The sequence below is a fragment of the Opisthocomus hoazin genome, chromosome Z (genome assembly GCF_030867145.1).
Source record: "Opisthocomus hoazin isolate bOpiHoa1 chromosome Z, bOpiHoa1.hap1, whole genome shotgun sequence".
NCBI lineage: Eukaryota > Metazoa > Chordata > Aves > Opisthocomiformes > Opisthocomidae > Opisthocomus > Opisthocomus hoazin.
In genome coordinates this window covers 5,405,798-5,424,711 of record NC_134454.1, presented here as the reverse complement: position 1 = coordinate 5,424,711, position 18,914 = coordinate 5,405,798, and the positions used below count along the sequence as shown (strand labels likewise).

Below are 18,914 nucleotides of genomic sequence, written 5' to 3'. Positions count from 1 at the left end.
GGGGGCGCCCCTCTGAGACCCAGGGGAAGCGGGGCCCGCCCAATCACGGCTGTGCTTATTCTCGAGTCTCTGCCGGGCGCCATTGCGTATCAGTAATGAGGCCGCTGATTGGTTGGCGGCCGGCCGGGCCCGCCCCGTGGCTCCACCGCCCCGCCCACGCGCGTCGAGCGGGGCCGCTGCGCGATGGCGTCACTTCCGGCCGCCGGCGCGGCCGCCGCAGCGCAGGGCCCGTGGGGGCGGAGCCGCGGGAGCGGGGGACGAGGCCGCAGGGCCTAGGAGGACGGCGGCGCCCGGGGCCCTTCCCGCCGCCCGGAGAGCAGAGGCAGCGGGGGGCGGGGACCGCAGGTGAGCGGGGCGGCGGCGGGCCCGGCGGGCGGCGCCGGCCCCGGACAAGGCTGGAGGGGGGGGGGGGGGGGGTTGCGCGCGGGGACGCGCGGGGGAGGGGGCGGCGGCGGCGGCGCGTGACGGGGGCGGCCGGGCCGGGCGGAGCGGAGCGCGCGCCTGCTGCGGGGCGGCCCCGCCCCGGCCTCCGCCATGCCCCGCCCCGCCGGGCCCCGCGGCCTGGCCTCTCCCGGGGTCCGGCTCCCTTCGCGGCTTCCTCCGCCGCCACCGGGCCTGCGGCGGGGCCCCTGCGGCGGGGCGGCGTTCGGCCCCGAGCCGGTCGGGAGCGGGACGGGGCGCTCGGGGGGCTTGTTGTTTCGCGGGCACCGGCGTCTGGCGAGGCGCGGCTGGAGATCCGTGGTGTGTTCCCGACTGCTGGCGGCGCGGGGGAGCGATGCCCAAAAGACCCAACCAGTAAGCCACCAGTAGCTCCCAGTTGCTCTCTGTGTCCCCCCAGTAAGCCCCACTGTTCCCCAGTAGCTCCCAGTGACCCCCTGGTGTCCCCCCAGTAACCCCAGTGTGTCCCCGCCACCCCAAATGACCCAACCAGTAAGCCACCAGTAGCTCCTAGTTGCTCTCTGTGGCTCTCCAGTAACCCCCAGTGCTCCCCAGTAACTCCCAGTGACTCCCAGTAGCTCCTATGACCCCTTGGTGTCCCCCCAGTAACCCCAGTGTGTCCCCGCCACCCCAAACGACCCAACCAGTAAGCCCCCAGTAGCTCCCATTTGCTCTCTGTGTGTGTTGTCTCTGGCGTTGACCTCACTGGCTGTCAGTTTTCCTCACGATCGTGCTAACAAAGGCAAACTCTGCAGTGGTCGAGGTGGTAACCGTGTTGTACTCTGCTGTAAACCCACATGTTACAAAGAAAAGGTAGACCCGGTTAACATCTTTGAACTGACAAAAGCTGCTTAATTTCTTCCTCCACCTTGCAGAAATTACTCGGAATTCAGTTAATTCAGCATAATACATTCAAATCGTGCAGGCTGCCCAGAGGGGCTGTGGAGTCTCCTTCTCTGGAGATATTCAACCCCCCCTGGACACGGTCCTGTGCAGCCTGCTCTGGGTGACCCTGCTTCGGCAGGGGGTTGGGCTGGATGACCCACAGAGGGCCCTGCCAACCCTGACCATTCTGTGATTCTGTGACTTCTAAATGGTGATTAAGACAGTGTGTGCATGCTTGTGTTGGGTTTCGCGACAAGGTTTTGGTAGCACTGGGGCTGCAGGGGTGGCTTTTGTGAGAAGACACTAAAAGCTGCCCTGTGTCGGACCGAGCCGGCTCCAAGATGGACCCGCTGCTGGCCAAGGGTGAGCCAGTTGGTGACGGTGGTAGTGTCTCTGTGATAATGTGTTTAAGAAAGGGTAGAAGATGCTGTGCTACAGCAAGTGGGAGAGAAGAGTGACAAAACGTGAGAGAAATAACTCTGCAGACCCCAGGGTCGGTGAAGAAGGGGGGCGAGGAGGTGCTTCAGGTGGCACTGCAGAGGTTCCCGTGCAGCCATGGAGCAGACCGTGGTGAGGCAGGCAGTCTCTGCAGCCATGGAGGTCTGTGGTGGAGCAGGTGGATGTGCCCTGGAGGAAGCTGCAGCCCATGGAGAACCCGTGCTGGAGCAGGTCTTCTGGCAGGACTTGTGACCCTGTGGGGGACCCATGCTGGAGCAGTCTGTTCCTGAAGGACTGCAGCCCGTGGGAAGGACTCACGCTGTAGGGGTTTGAAAAGGACTGTCTCCCATGGGAGGGACCCCACGCTGGAGCAGGGGAGGAGTGTGAGGAGCAAGGAGCAGCAGAGGTGAAGCATTATGAACTGACTGCCTGTCCTCCTGTGATGCTTGGGGTGGGGGAGGTAGGAGAGTTGGAAGTGAAATCGAGTCTGGAAGGAAGGAAGAAGGGCGGGGGGAAAGTATTTTTAGTTTTGTATTTCTATCCTACCCTGTTATTTATTGGCAATAAATTATATTAATCCTCACCAAGTTCAGTGTTTCGGATGGTAACTGGTGAATGACCTCCCTGTCTTTATCTCAGCCCCCAAGCTTTTCATCTTACTTTCTCCCCCATCTTGCTGAGGAGGGGGAGTGAGGGAGCGACTGGCTGGGTGTCTGATCAACCCACCACAATGCCAAAAGAGACAGGACTGTGCAGTGCATCCGTGTAGATTTTTTTTTTCCTTCTGAGGCTAAAATAGTAATGTTAGAATCTGAGTTTTTGAAAGGAGTCTGGGAAGGTCAGGAGCAGATTATTCAGCAGTTCTCATCTGAAATACAGTAGTAATCTGTTGAATCAGTTACGTGGGTATAGTTATTTGCTTAAGCTGAAGATGTGTAATTCTAATGAATCCATTGTGGTGGTGGCAAACTAACGTGTTACTTTGATCTAAACCATTTCCTGGCAAAAGTGGATTTATTCATTACACAGTTAACACTAGCTTCATTGGGGTTAAAAGCTCAGGCAAATGAATTGCCAAGGAAGGTGGTTGGATAGGGTTGTTTAAAATCCTTGGATCTCTGGTAAATAGTGAAGTTGAAGAGCTAGATTTAGAAATGATTGCTGTACTGAGCAAGAAGACATTGTCCTGACGCTGAGCTGTCTGTGGCTGCCCTTTCCTGTGGGATCCCTGCCCTCAGACCTTCAGTTCTGCGTGGTGTTTTGTGGTTTGGTTCATGACCTGGGGTTGATGGCAGGCAGGAGAACCTGGCAACTGAGGACTTTCCTTTGCATCGTGTTCTTGTGAGAGGCCGATGACAGTATCATGAACCTTAAGAGAGGTTTTCTGAACCGGTAATGCAACTGTGAGTTCAGATGAATCCTGATTGATGGCAGTTTGTCTTTCTGTGCTGTTCAATGGCTTTATCGTCAGTTCTGCATAGCAGCGTTCTTTGCTTTTCCCTTTGTAAATGAATCAAATAGTGCTGTTGCCCAAACAGCTTTCTTCAGGTGTTTCACTGTGCAGTGCCTAAAATCCCATTGTGCTCTTGGGAACTGCTGTTTTCTCATATCTAGATACGCTTTTTTAGCTTCCTAAGATCAAGAATAGAATCCATGATCTTCTGTCTCTGTTTCGTATTGATACCTAGAAAATGCTGTGCTTTTGTAAGTTGACCAGAAAAGCATACGTCAACAACGTTGAGAGGCTGACGCCTGTGAAAGCTACGGTGCTGACCTTGGAGCCCAAAAGATGAAGGACAGGGTTAGCCAGGAAGTACAAGGAACCGGTGTTCAGTCTGTTCAGAACATACAGCAGTACAGGTGTGTTAAATGGTGGAATTACAACAAATGAACAAAGCCCCTGGTGACAAGCTGAAATGGGCACATCAAAATGCAGGAGTGTCACGTTTCAGTCTCCTCCTGTGTGTCTTCCTCTGAAGTATGGCACTGTGCTGCAGGGTCTGGAGACCAAGGGATGCATCACAGGGCTGGGAGGACATGAGTGGAAATGTCGGGAAGCAGGAGGATGGCCAAGTCACAGCTGGTGTCCGTTTCTTCAGATAACTAAGGGTGTCTAAGAAATATCTGATATCTTTCTTAAAAATTAATTTTTTTTCATGAAGCTTTTTGTTTCTTCTTTCTGAGGTGCTCATTGCAGCTGGCAAGCTGTGCTGTTACTGTTTGTTAATGAGTTGATGTTGCCACGGGTTGGACTGTCTATTTGCAATACCTTTCAGATGATGAGAAAATACGAAGCTATATGCTAATGTCTTACTCTTTGGAGGGCTGATACAACCAGCAGCAGTGTTTACAGTGCAGTTTATCCTTTCTGATTTTTAGACAAGTTGTAGCTCATCCTCCCTAACAATAGTGAGATAAACAGCGTGGGTTGGACTATGTATAAAACCTGGCTAAGGAAACACCTCAGATGAGATGCTGTGAGCTCAGCTGTCAATCATGAAAGTCACCAGTTGCAGGTTCTTCTCAGACACACACGAAAAATGCCTTTCATGTCTGGTACTCACCGTATTGTTGCACACATGAAAGCAGGGTAACAGTGGAGTCTAATTCAGTTGTATGCGGCAAATCCAGAAACCATTTTAACTACTGTTACCTAAAATTCCACTGTGTGTTCAGTTTGAGAACACTCTCAGAGCAGAGAACGCACACCCTCCATATTTTGAAGTGACAAAACTTGCTGAAGATATCAAAGAAAGTGAAGACTTCCATTTCTTCCTGCCTCCACCCTCCCACTGTCCTTCTGACTTGTTAAAAAAACCATATAACTGCTAGCATAAAGTGTTTTCTAAAATAACACTCATGTCACTGACTCCTGTCTAGATTTATATTTGTATTTCAGGCTTCGGGGTAGTTTTGTTTGTGAGGTGCATTATTTCAAACACAATGGTTAAGCATGGTACAAGTGTATTGTAATGTTTTGTAAAATGTAATTTAAGTTAAGAGGGTTCTTATGCTGTCATGCTCTCAAGTTTTGTCTGTATGCTGGAGATTCCTGCTAGCTGGGTACCTAGAATATCAAGTGCATTTCAATACAGATTGTTGGGAATGGAGTTTGAGGTGAAAGTAATAAATTGTCCTTCATTACATGATAAGGAAAACCAAGAACCTAGTGTAAAGTTTTCAATAGTGTGTTTCTATGTTAGATTTCTTCTGATATCATTCTACCGAACGGTATAGCTGAGGTGGCTTTACTTGTTGGTTTTAGTAACACAAGATGAATTACTTTGCAAGCTTTTTAAAAGCTTCTTTAGGGGGAACCTGAAGTTGCGTTTGATCTTTTTGTTTGACCATGTATGTTTGACTTCTTGACAGCGGCTCAGGATTGCATTACAATCTAGACTGTGTCCTTTAGTATATAAAATTTTACATAGATCATTATTCAGAGTTGTTATTTTTCCACACTGGTTTACAGTGAGTTAGGTTTAAAGTTTCTTTTTAAAAAATGAGAAAAGTTTTTGATTCTGCAGTAGTTTCAGTGCAAGTGTACTTAAATACTTGCCTTGTCCCATCTTGCTGCAGCTGAAGTATTGGAGCAGAGAGATCTGATGGAAGAAGGGGCTGTACGTCTACATAGTATTGTCAGTGCTAATCATTCAAGAAATAGGAAGAAATCATATGAAGAAACTATTACAGGTAGTAGAAATATGTGCTAATAAAACCAGAATTCCTATGGAAAAAGATGTAGTGTCCTTCTCCTGCTACGTGATTGTGTCACCACCTGTCCCTTGTGTTTCCTACCTGCCTGGCTGGGCAGATGGCTGCGTGAGTGCCTCGTTTGTAGCTGTGTGTGCAAACTGGCTGGCTGGCTGGTTTTAGGTGTTTTTAAGAGAATGAGGGAATTATGACTCTGTGAGAAGTAGCCTTTATAAATTTAGCTTATTCTGTACTAGCCAACAACTTCCACAAATAATGTGGGAATTCAGTATTTAATCTCCTCTTTGTTAAATTTGGTTGGAGTTGACAGAGAAACTGAGGTTAATAGCTGATGGGAAATTAATAAACAGGCTGTGTAATTGTAAATTGTAGGTCTTTTTTCCTAGAATTTGAAAAGACTTGCACATCATCTTCCCCATTAGGTATCTTTAATCCTGATGCTTTCTTAATATGGAAGGCTTAGTTTAAGAAATTTAAGCCTTATCTTCATCGACATACATGAGGAATATTTTATTGTGTGCCACCGTGAACATCAGGTTACATGGTCAAGCTCCTCTGCACAGCCCAAGGGAGCTTGGAGAGGCCATGGCAGGAGGGGGAGCCCAGGCAGGGCCCTGCAGGGGTGCTCCCAAGCCCATCCTGGAGCGGACCTGTCACAGGCCCAGCTCTGCAGGCCCTGGGGAGCACAGGGGCACAACCCAAATCAGGGACCTCAAGGAAGAAGCACCCTGTCCAGGCCCCTTTCAGGGCAGTCCCATCAGAACCTCTGCCCCTTGTCCTGTCGTGATCTGCCACAGTGGGTCACAGAGCAGCTCTGTGGGACTGAGGGGGTTGCTGCCCAGTGCTGGGTTGCGTGGGCTGCAGGGAAGACAAGTTGGGATCCCACAGGACTTACTATGGGATGTTTAGGGGAGGAACCGAGAGTGGGGTAGAGGAGGAGTTCAGGGGATTTGGGGAGGAACAAGTGTGGAAATACAGAGGGTTGAGGGGGTGAAAGGAACCGGTCACGTGTACGCAGCTGGCTGGTCACTGTGCTTGCCTGGCCATACCGGACGCCCGATCAGCGCTGTCTGTCCTGCTCTTTGCTGAGTTCGTGCCTGGCTCTGTCCTGGCTGGTGTGAGTACAGCCACAGGCGGGGGGTACCTGTCTCTGTGGCGTGTTGCGTGGAGCGGTGCAGGGCTGCGAGTGTCTGGCCAAGATCAGCCTGGATGAGCCGGTGAAGTGCCCTGGGGGCAAGGGGGTCCGTGGGTCCCTCAAGGTGGCTCTGGGTGTAAGAGTAGCTGTGTCTGCAGGGGCAAGAGCATGGGGGGTCAGCTGTGGGACCAGGGGGTCCCGGTTGGCTCTGTGTGCCTGTGACGGGCTGTACCGGCAGTAGAGCCAGGCGGTGGCCTTGGGGACCGACACGCCTGCTGACTGAGGATGGGGGGACTGGGACCCCGAGGACAGCTACAGGGAGGGACAGCAGCTGAAGGGGTCCACCTCGAACGCCTGTGTGTGTGTTCTCACGTATGGACGGCTGTCCTGCTGTCCTGCCCAGCCAGAGAGGGGAGCAGGACCAGGTCTTTAGGGCTGCACGTGGCTGCATGAGTGCTGACCGTCTCTTGTAGTGTATGCATGTGCTCTGTGCCTTCTCCTCCTCTGCTGGGACCTGGGGACGTGTAGCAGCAGCAGCCTCACCTCTCTTGGGCTGTTGGATCTGCTGTGGTATGTTTTCATCTAGCAGTGAAAAGGCAAGTTACGTATTTAAATATCTACTAAGCACACTTTTTATTTAAAGGTTAATTATCATTTTAAGCATATAATGAAAATGCTAGGGAGAAAATGCTTCAATCAATCTTACGTTAAAAATATCTATAGTTCTTTCCTGAAACTCTTCTGGAAATACCAAAGCAAGCTGTGAAGTTGAAAGCCAGAGAAGTAAGTGTATATAAAACTATGTCTGCAGTGACTTGTGGTGTAGTGCCTTCTCCAGGTGGAGCTGGCGTTTGAATATTTAATAGCTTTCAACTGATTTTTCTTCAATGAATGTGTGTAATGTGGCAAGGAGTTCTGTAGCTTTACTGCGTTATGTGAAGGAGTGTTTCTTTGGTTCTGACTCTGCTGCTCCTGGATAGGCAGAATGGTTGTTCTCTAGTCGGGATTTCATAGGTGTTTTTTGATTGCTTACCCTTAAAATTTTTCTGGCTCTGACTGTTTGTATTTGTAGCAAAACTACTTTTAGCTAAACAACTTGGTAGTGTTTCTTTTCACTTGTGGTTGTTTGTTTGGTTATAGAACTAAACTGGTTGCTTTCCTGCTGCCCTGCAGAAGGCCAGTGGACTCCATGCCTGCTGTTTGTACCACTGATGCCTCCCCTGAGTCCCACTGATTGGATCTGGTTCAGCGGAAGATTTAATCTAACATGCACTGGGTCCCCAGGATGTGGACGGGAGCTGGCTGTGAGCCTCGCAAAGGCTGCGGAGACTGGCTGCTGAAGCCACCCACTACTCAGCTGGGAGCATCTCTGTCCTTCCTCCAAACAGGCATTCACGTGCCGCGTGGTGGGATGCCACCCGTCGCGTCCTGGAGATCTTGGGTCGTTTATGGGGGAATGATGGGGATGTGCCTCCCACGGGGGGCTCGGGGAGACTTCATGGCGAGGTGTCGCTGAAGCAGACCGAGCGTGCGTATCCAGAAATATGCCACTCATACATGTTTTGATATTGACTTAGGTGTATTGCATGTGCTTAGGAACCTGAAGTAGCTGATAGCTAACCAAATGTGCTGTATGGATAGAATGCAGTATATATAATTCAAATCTAGTTTTATAATTTTCAGTTGATCTTGTACAAGATTTCAGCTTTCAGTGGAGGGGTCTGTGTTGATTGTGGTGTGAGGACTTCAGCCTTTATGGTGTAGTAAGAGTTAAGTACCAAGCCAGAGAAATGTTATTCAAAGCAAAAAAGGGGTTTGTCTTGTTTTGGGTGCACGAAGGATGCAAGCAGTTTTGGTGACTGTAAGCAAGGACTCTCTCTGAATTCTGAAATCCCAAATCATTGGTCAAATCAACGACTCCTGCCTGTTTTCTCTGGTTCAAATATGTATTGCTGCCCGGGTAGAAATACCTTGGACCATCCCTGTAATCAATCTTCCTTTCTGGAGTCCATCTCAATCTTTTTACTGATGTGAAATCCTGTCCTCACAGAATCACAGAATGCTTTGGGTTGGAAGGGACCTTTAGAGGCCATCTAGCCCACCCCCCCTGCAGTAAGCAGGGACATCTGCAACTAGAGCAGGTTGCGCAGAGCCCTGTCCAACCTGGCCTCGAATGTTTCTAGGTATGGGGCCTCCACTACCTGGCTGGGCGATCTGTTCCAGTGTTACACCATCCTCACTGTAAAAAATTTCTTCCCCAAGTCCTCCTTGGCAGGGCTGCTCTCCATCCCTTCATCCCCCAGCCTGTATTGATACCGGGGGTTGCCCTGACCCAGATGCAGCGTGTTGCACTTGGCCCAGCTGAACCTTGTGAGGTTCACACAGGCCCACTTCTCAAGCTTGTCCAGGTCCCTCTTGCTGGCGTCCCATTGTTCTGGTGTGTCAGCTGCACCACTCAGCTTGGTGTCATCTGCACTCGATCACACTGTCTATGTCATTGATGAAAATGGCAAACAGCATTGGTCCAGTAAAAACCTATGAGGGATACCACTTGTCACCAGTCTCCATTTGGACATGGAGTCGTTTACCACCAGCCTCTGCGTCCGTGCAACTAATTCCTCATCCACTGAACGGTCCACCCATCAAATCCCTATCTCTCCAATTTAGAGAGAAGAATGCTGTGAGGGACCATGTCGAAGGCTTTACAGCAGTCCAGACAGATCACATCCACAGCTCTTCCCTTGTCCACTGATGCAGTCACTCCATCATAGAAAGCCACTAGGCTGGTCAGGCAGGACTTGCCCTTGGTGAAGCCATGCTGGCTGTCTCGAATCACCTCCCTGTCCTCCATGGGCCTTAGCAGAGCTTCTGGGAGGATCTGTTCCATGATCTTCCCAGGCACAGAGGTGAGGCTGACAGTTCAGTATTTCCTAGGGTCCTCCTTTCTTCCCTTTTTAAAAATTAGCGCAGTGTTTCTCTTTGTCCAGTCACTGGGCAATTCACCTGACTGCCATGACTCTTCAGGTATATGGAGAGTGGCTTGGCGTGTTGTTTGGCATTTTCCACCTCCAGTTTTCTCTGGGCATTGACTCGAATGTATTATTATGTAGCCTTCTGAAGCACACCGCCTGCTCGGGTTGGCTTGATATGAGCAATGCATGAGCTCTCAAGTATTTTGTATCTTCTGCAGTGTGTTGCCTAAAATGACCTAAAGCAAGGCGCAGACTGGGAACTGCTCAGGTGCTTGTGAACAGCCTGCTTCTGACGACCCTTGAAGCTGGAGCAGTCTCTGCCGAGCCCTGTGCTTTCTGCGGCGAAGGTATGAGTGGAACGGTTTTGTTCTTGGTTGCAGATGGGGCACAGCAAAGCACTGCTGTCTTAGCTGCCTTTGCAGGCGGTGGTGCCAGTGGTTCAGCACTGCTGTGTTTTGGGGAGGCACTGTAGTTAATACCACAGTGTCCTCCAGGTCTGGTCCTTGCCTCTCCTGGTGTGGTGGGTGCCTGGCATTTTCCAGGATGTCTTGCCGGTGGGCTGTAACGCTGTACACTGTGCAGATCAGACCTGCATGTAGCTGTACAGCTGTGAAACGGTTCCTTGGAGCTGTCACCCTCGGCTGGGAAGTGAAGTGGAAACAAACTTGACCAACATCCAGCCCCCAAAGAGTGCACTGATGCTGTAGTGATGGTACTCTAAATGGAGCGAGAGTTTCTTGTTGGTGTGGCAGCTCTGGCCCCCACCCCTGTCTGCTCCTCTTCTCTCCAGATTCCCCCTAGATCCTGTGTTTTAGTCCCCTGAAGCCAAGGACGGAGCGTTATCCCTAGCATAACACCTGGCCCATCTCAGAGGTGAGAAGATAACTGAAGAATTGTTTGGCAGTGCCCTCTCAGCTTTCCAGGGGTGCCGGGCTGGAGGGGAGCTTTTCTTACGGCAGCAGTCATCCCTGCACGGTGCTTCGTGGAGCAGAGGAGGGCAGGAGTTTGACCAGGTGCGCACGAGCAGCAAAGGCAGGCAGCAGCGTGGCAGCACCGCCAGCGCAGCAGCCCTGGCCTTGGCCACCTTCCAGACGCTTCCCGACTGGACTTGGGGCTCTTGTCACAGGCTCCCCGTCCTGCTTTTGTGCAGCTGCCTGAGGCCAGTGAGTTTCAGGGTCTGCTCTTTTGTTCCTCTCTGCTTCTACAACCGCCAGGAAGCGTTTCCTCACTTTGCTTTGTGTTACGCTTCTCTCAGAGAAAATGTGTAGAAATAAAAGCTGTGCAATTCCAAAGTTTTTTGTTTCGCATTTTTTTGTTTGAAAGTGTTGCCTTATTTTTACTGTCAAATACATATTGGTGGTGAAAAATAAATAAAATCAGCTAGTATCTGTAGTCTTATTTCTTATTGAAGTGGCAAACTCAAATTCTTTTGTTTTATTACATAACTTTGTTTATAGAGGAAAGGGAAACTGCAACCCAGTACTGACTTAAATCTTATTACAGTGTTTATTTCACATATTCAGGCATCATAGCCTTAGTGCTGCCAAATTACGGGATTGTTGATGCTGCCAGTAAGCCTGGACCCTCACGATTGCTGGCAGGCATAAAGTGTAATTTCTTTCTTCTTTTTAAAATGCACAGGAACCGATTACAGTTGGAGGCAACAGATTTTTGCCAATAGAAGGTTTGGCTTTTTAGTGTTTAGGTAAAACTGTGGTTCTTGGCAACCCTGTACCCTTTGGAGAGGGGCAAGGGGACTAGGTGTTGCCATCTTTCTCCAGCAAAGACCTGGCAAGCGCATGTGGTGTGCCTTAGAGAAGGAGGGGTGGGTGGATGCCGGCCGCCTCTCAGCTGGCAGCAGCTGCTGCTCTGGCAGTAGCTCCAGCCTGGCAGCTGAGGCAGGGACTGTTTCATGAGAGTTTTTGTGACCTAGTGGTTCTAGTCCTTGTGATTTTATGTTACTTTGGCACCTCTTCTGGTGTGAATTCAGATCTCTTTGCCTACTGTGCTACCAATTCCCTTAGTTTTATCTGACCTGATGATAGTCGAAGTGCAGCAAAAGCTGCAAACTGGAGCAGGTCCTTTTGTTTGTCCGAGTTGCCTGTACGGGATTTCATAAGCTTGGGAATCAGAAGATGGCAGCTATTCATCACACAGTGGCGTCCGTAGTTGCCTCAAGACAGACTGAAAACAGGGAATATCTGCATATAAGGCCTTCCTACCTGATTTCTGTCTGTAGTCTGCTGCCCCTGACAACACAGCACTTTGTTCCGTAATGACAAGAAGTGTTACAGAGCACAACTGCTTTGTCCATCACTTCTATAGATGGTGGAGACCCTGGCAGGTTTGGACTGGGGAGACTACTATTTTAACACAGTCTATAGCTGCGGGCCTTACAGAAGAGAGGGCCTGGCTTTGCACCCTGGCTGGGTGTAGAGCCCAGCACGTGTTCATCTTGTGCTTGTCCTGCCCTGCCAGCGGATGGTGTGGCTGGCAAACCTTGCCCAGCCCCAGCCTGAGCTTCCTCTGGGGTCTGGGGGGATTAGTGCTGTTGGGGTGCGGAGGGGAGCAAGCAGGGTTATGGCGCAGAGAGCGAGGGCAGACAGAGCATATGTCAACGTCCCTTCCTAATGAGAAACCTAATCTCCTGCTGCTTGCAGAACTCCTGAACTAGTTCAGAAGTGTATTCTTTGTAAAAGAGGATCAAGAACACTTCCACTTTCCCTTGACATGTTAATGATGACAATCCAAGGCTGGGGAACATTGCAGGTATATTTCCTCCTTTGAGCTGAGTTAGTGCCGAAAGCCCATGGGTCTTTCTAATTCTACAGCTGCCTGCATACATACGCCTAAGTGTGTATGTGCATCAGTGATCTGCTGTGTATTGCTCGGCTTTTTGACCTTTACCAGCATGGTCTCACAGCAGTATGTGTGTTGAAGGTGCGCTGCCTCCCTCACTGCTGGCTGCCTCGCAGCCAAGGTGAGCGCAGAGCCCTGAGCTGCTGCAGGCTGAGGCAGCCTTGGTGGCCGTGTGCTGCTCTTGCTCCGTGCCTGCAGCCTCGGGAGCTGCTCTTGCATGTCTGACGTTTTGCTTTTTCTGCTGATCCTTCGAAGTAAATAGTCTGTGTCCGTGCAGGTGAACAGAACTGTGAAGTAATTAACAGTCTGCATCAAACAGCTGAACCTCTTTTCCTGTGAATGAATGCGTCTTCTTGGCAGCCACTGTCCCTGGCCTGAGCACACCTTATTCAAAACTATAATTCTTTCTGTGTGACCTTTTGTCTTAGCTGCTTTACAGTCTTCTTGTTTCACGTGATACTGTGGTATTGCTATTGAAAAATAAACGTGAACACAAAAATGTGTGTGTGTGCCCTATACATGCAACCTTTCTGTTCCCCAAATCTTACACGTTGTTGATTTGTCATGAGAAAAAGTAGAGATATCACCAAAAGTCACATATTTAGTCTTAAGGTGAGTCTACTAAGATTTGACTTATGTTCTGCTAATGCAAATTTACGGAAAAAAAAGAATCCCGAGTTTGTGTAGTTGTTTTGTTGAGTAGTGCATTGTTTTGTCAAAAGCTTCCCAGAACTTTCTTATGGACCAAGAAAGTTCATAAGGAGTAGCGAGTACAGAGACAGCTCTTAATGCTCACAAACTTTTCCATCTTGCTGCCATGTTGTTTATTTATTTTGTAGGCAAAAGAGGACTTTCAGTGCATCCCAGGTGATAAACTATAGTGAAGAAGAAAATTGTATTGAACTTCTGATAGCTAAAGGTGGCAGTTCGAGATAAGAGCTGACCACTTGTTCCAGCGCAGAAGTGTCTCTCTTCTTTTCCATTAACTCTCTTTTCTGTGTTTCTGTGTTGAAAGCGGATACTTCAATGACAGTTCTGCACAGTAGCTGAGAAACTGCAGAAAGTCATTTGCAGAAGGTGAAGCTGGATTAAATGAGATGAGAATTAAAGTTCAGACTTTTCAGTGGGAGGTTATCTAATAATGTGAGGAATTTATCGAAGGTTGCAGTAGATTATTCACAATTAGATTTTTTTAAAAGGCAGGATTAAATGTTTTATCAAAGAGTGTGTGTTAGTTTGGACAGGGGGTAATGGAGGTGAAATGACAGAGCTGCCTGTGACATGTCTGATGCCGAGGCGGCTGTTACACTAGGTCAGCTCCATGGTGGAACCTGTATTTTCTTCCTTGTCCTCCTCTGCAAGATTGCCAGCTTTGATACAGTACCAATGTGGCAGTGGTAAATTAAGATCAGTTATTGTTCATCTATTTTCAGCTGTCATCTTTCATTTTTAAACCCGGTTTTGCTGTGGTCTGAACAGGACATCAGCCATTTTTAACGTTATAGCTTCTTCTGTTTTGTTTTATAGGATCATGGATTTTCCAGGACACTTTGAGCAAATCTTTCAGCAGCTCAACTACCAGAGGCTTCATGGGCAGCTTTGTGACTGTGTCATTGTGGTGGGAAACAGGCATTTCAAAGCCCACCGCTCTGTTCTGGCAGCATGTAGCACACATTTCCGAGCTCTGTTTACTGTAGCAGAAGGAGATCAGACTATGAATATGATTCAGCTGGACAGCGAAGTGGTGACAGCAGAAGCTTTTGCTGCTCTGATAGACATGATGTATACTTCCACACTAATGCTTGGGGAGAGCAATGTTATGGATGTCTTGCTGGCTGCTTCTCACTTACATTTGAACTCTGTTGTTAAAGCATGCAAACACTACCTTACTACCAGGACGCTGCCGATGTCTCCACCAAGTGACAGAATTCAAGAGCAAAATGCGCGCATGCAGAGGTCTTTCATGCTCCAGCAGCTTGGACTGAGCATCGTGAGCTCTGCCTTGAATTCCACTCAGAGTTCAGAGGAACAATCAAATACTATGAGCTCCTCAATGAGAAGTAACATTGAGCAGCGCACTACTTTTCCTATCCGTCGTCTCCACAAACGTAAACAGTCTTCTGAGGATCGGGCCAGGCAGCGCATCAGGCCTGCCATGGATGAGTCTGTTTCCGATGTGGCTGCAGAGAGCGGGCAGTCAGTGGTTCATTCACGGGAAGATTTCTTCTCACCAGATTCACTGAAGATTGTGGACAACTCTAAGGCTGATGCTGTTGGTGATAACCAGGAGGATAATACTATTATGTTTGATCAGTCTTTTGGTGCTCAGGAAGATGCTCAAGTGCCCAGCCAGTCTGACAACAGCGGAGGAAACATTTCACAGCTGTCCATGGCGTCCCAGGCAACGCAGGTTGAAACCAGCTTTGACCAGGAGGCTGCTTCTGAGAAGAACAACTTCCCATGTGAGAATCCAGAGGTCAGTCCGAACGAAAAAGAGCACATGAGGGTGGTGGTGAAGTCTGAGCCCCTGAGCTCCCCGGAGCCGCAAGATGAGGTGAGCGATGTCACTTCGCAAGCGGAGGGCAGCGAGTCTGTTGAAGTGGAAGGAGGAGTAGTGAGCGCAGAGAAGATAGAACTGAGTCCCGAGAGCAGCGATCGTAGCTTTTCTGACCCTCAGTCCAGTACTGATAGAGTGGGAGACATCCATATTATGGAGGTGTCAAATAACCTGGAACACAAGTCCACTTTCAGTATCTCAAATTTTTTAAATAAAAGCAGAGGTGGTGGCTTTGGTGCTAGTCAAAACAGCGATGACAACATTCCAAATACCACCAGTGACTGCAGAATGGACAGTGATGCCTCTTACCTGATGAGTCCAGAGTCGGGGCCTGCTGGTGGCCACTCGTCTGCCACCGTGTCTCACGTCGAGAATCCGTTTAGCGAGCCTGCAGACTCTCATTTTGTCAGACCAATGCAGGATGTGATGGGTCTCCCCTGTGTACAGACTTCCGGGTACCGGGCGGCGGAACAGTTTGGCATGGATTTTCCACGGTCAGGCTTGGGCTTGCACTCCCTGTCGAGGGCGATGATGGGCTCGGTAAGAGGTGGAGCTAGCAGCTTTCCTGGCTACCGCCGCATAGCCCCCAAAATGCCTGTTGTGACCTCTGTCAGGAGCTCCCAGCTGCAGGATAACTCGTCCAGTTCCCAGCTGATCATGAATGGGACCACTTCTTTTGAAAACGGGCATCCATCGCAGCCTGGTCCGCCACAGCTGACGAGGGCATCTGCAGATGTCCTTTCGAAATGCAAGAAGGCCTTATCCGAGCACAACGTCTTGGTTGTGGAAGGTGCACGCAAGTATGCGTGCAAGATCTGCTGCAAGACGTTTTTGACCTTGACAGACTGCAAGAAGCACATCCGCGTGCACACGGGAGAGAAGCCTTACGCCTGCCTGAAGTGCGGCAAGCGGTTCAGCCAGTCCAGCCACCTCTACAAGCACTCCAAGACCACCTGCCTGAGGTGGCAGAGCAGCAACCTGCCCAGCACTTTGCTTTAACCTTCTCCACCCTGGGCCTGAGGCAGAACGCCGGTGCGGATGTCTGGCTCCCTGAAGCACCGCTGGAACCTGAACGCTGTTTTCTTCAAGGCTGCAGGCTCAGAGGCTGTTCTTGTTGGTCAGAGAACACTTACGTGTGATTGTGCCACACACACAAAAGTTTTGGTTCTGTCAATTGGGGATATTACTGTACCTACCTCACAGGGGTGTTGTGAGGCTTAAGCAGCTGCAAGCGAAGAACTTGGAGATGCTCAGATCCACACGGTAGGTGTGTGGAGCGTTATGATGATGTATGTGCAGGCCTTTGGCCGACGGGGATACAATCCCTAAAGCTAAGCAGTTCCTTTGCAGGGCAGAGGGGAGAGAGCGTGATTATCTCATGAAGTAGCAGTTTCGAGAATGAGAAACTGAAGTGCAAATTTCCTCTTGGTTTTTTTTCCGCTAAAGTATTTTGTAAAAGTGAAAGCGTTTAAATAAATGACCTGTAAAACAAGTTGCTGCATTATGTATGGACAGTAATGCGAGAGCTGTTTACTGTAACTGACACAGACTGCATATCTTTAAAAGAGAAAAACAACTTTGGATGCACCTGTCTGACATAATGCTTTAAAATACGCTAATTATAAAAGTAGTTCTAGGGTTATGAATGTATGTTTGGCTGTTTTGTGGTAAAGGACACTGTGTAATGAAGGTGCTTAAATTAAATCCGAGACAAGTAACTTTTGGACTGCCGGATGTATTTATACTTTGAATACAGCAAGATCTGGATGTTTGACTGATTTTTTTTCTGTAGAAACTTGTATTAAGTGATAAGTGAAGTACTGTTTCTTGTTCGTGCTATTCTTAGCAGTATTTTAACCAATTTGTATCTCCTATGTTAAAATTCTATATACACAGAAGTCTGAAAAGGGTTTTTGTCTGCTTTGTTACTTTGAAGGAAAGAGATAATTTGTGATGGCTTTTTTTACTGTGTAAGATAGTCTCTTGCGGTTTCCAGATGCTGATAGTCAATCTGATCCCCATTATTGCGTAAGCATATTGTCGTTTTCTGACACTCTTATCTTCAGGCTTTAATTTCCTCCTCTATATACTTACTCACTTTCCTTCACAGCTATGGATTGTTCCTCAGACCAAAGCAGTCAGGAATGATCCACATTTGCAATATTTATTTATGTCTCTCTGTAAAATGTAGTTGTCAAATCCAGTCGTTCCACTTAAAGTAGTGTCATAAATGTACTTTCCACATAAATAAAAAAAAGCATAAATTTAATTTTAAAAATAGCACTGTACACTTTGGGTAGCAGAAATTCAATCTTCATTATTCTCCAAATGAATCATGTAAATTTTGTTTTAATTTCCTCTTCTTAGGTACCATTGTAACTAATACTGTCTGCAGTCTTTTTTCTGTGTTAAAGCTGCACATGAACTAACTACTGGCGTTCAGCATATTAGGTTTCTGAATAAAATTTTGGAGCACTTCTGCTGATAAATGTTTCTCTGCCATATGGGAGCTGGGTCAGGGCTACAGCGTGTCTGTTCTGCTCAGGAGAGACAGAGGAGTTGCATTTCCTGGTATCTTAAATCAGAGAGCAACAGGGTTCCGTTAATAGAAAAAAAAATTGCAAACCTTCCCTTCTTTATTTTATTCTGTATAGCAAATGTATCCTGTGTGGTGATGTTCAGCAGTTTGATGGGGATTGTGCTACCTAATAGTCGTCCTTCTTAAGCATCTTGGATTTATATTTGGATAAACTGAAAATAAAATCCTAATCCACAGTGCTGTAGGTCATTCAGCAGAATGAACTATCAAAACTGTTGAAGCACAGAAACCAAACAGTCATTGTCAGACCAAAGGAAACATGGAAATCTTCCTGTACTTGGCATTATGTGAAACAGTAGTCCACTAATGAAGAAATGTGTCTTCAACTCTGATTACACTGCTCCACATTGAAAAAAAACACCAAATGTCTGTCAAAGTGTCATTGGCACCTTGGATGTCCAAGGTAAACAGGAACGGGGAAACACAGTGAATGGTTGGATTAATTCCTTTAAAGTGGTAAGATTTTGTTACGGGATTTATATAATGGTCATATTTCTCACTCTTGATTTTATAAGCATTAAGGAAATGTGCTGCATTTTTTTAAAGTATTAGTATAGGCCACATTTTGTTTGATACTAATTTTGATATCGGGGACTAACAGCATTGAGCTATACTAAATAATCTCACTGAAACATCAGTAAAATGCAGTATTTTGTGCTTCAGTATTTTCTTGTGTTGCCTTATTAGTAAAGTTCTGATTGTTTCATCTTCCTTGCATTTCTAGTGTTTTGTTTTAAAAATAGGGTTTTTTTTACATTTTCTGTCTTTCTCCTATAGCACATCTGAATTTGTTGAATTCTTACGATGCATAGGAATAAAGCTTCTATGTCAGTACGGAGATTACATTAATTAAGAACTAATGTGAGCAGATAAACATATCTAACTGTACTTTTGATTTGTTTTTATAAAAATTCGATGTCATTGTGAAATATCAGGCCTTGTGCAGGACTTCTGTCTTCTTTCATTAAGAAAAAATTCACCCTGGATAATTTTTGGAAGTAGAAACTTTAGATTTCATTGTTCATTGATATCTAGTGCATCTGGAGGAGCACGCTGCAAAGCCTGTGGCTGGTGTGCGGCTTTCCTAGTCTTCCAGTATGAAGCAATATCTCAGAATGGTATCTCCACATAGCTGTCCCCTGCTGTGAAACGAAACCATTCGTCTCAAAGCCTGGTAACATTGTCAAAGAGCTTATCACCCCAACTTTTGTTCAAAATTTAACTACAGTGAGACCTCATGTGAAGATGTCAATATGTTAGTATTATGAAACATCTGAAAATAAACCCTGCATTTTTGTGCAGCTGTGTCTGGCTTGA

At 47.8% G+C, this 18,914-nt stretch overlaps 1 protein-coding gene across 4 annotated transcripts; it reads left to right on the top strand.

Annotated features, from left to right (window-relative positions):
* The first annotated feature begins 209 nt into the window (after window positions 1–209).
* Window positions 210–18,914, top strand: ZBTB5 (zinc finger and BTB domain containing 5). 4 transcript variants are annotated; one of them, XR_012761887.1, is made up of 3 exons: window positions 210–345; window positions 9,801–9,929; window positions 10,373–10,874. XR_012761887.1 is itself a non-coding variant. In XM_075410959.1 (3 exons), exon 3 carries the CDS (start codon window positions 13,973–13,975, stop codon window positions 15,995–15,997), a length of 2,025 nt encoding a protein of 674 aa, XP_075267074.1. In that variant the 5' UTR covers window positions 210–345; window positions 9,801–9,929; window positions 13,969–13,972; the 3' UTR covers window positions 15,998–18,914. The 4 variants fall into 4 exon arrangements, 3 of the variants coding, with proteins under 3 accessions (XP_075267074.1, XP_075267076.1, XP_075267075.1); XM_075410959.1 differs by lacking the exon at window positions 10,373–10,874 and adding an exon at window positions 13,969–18,914; XM_075410960.1 differs by lacking the exons at window positions 210–345; window positions 10,373–10,874 and adding exons at window positions 598–795; window positions 13,969–18,914.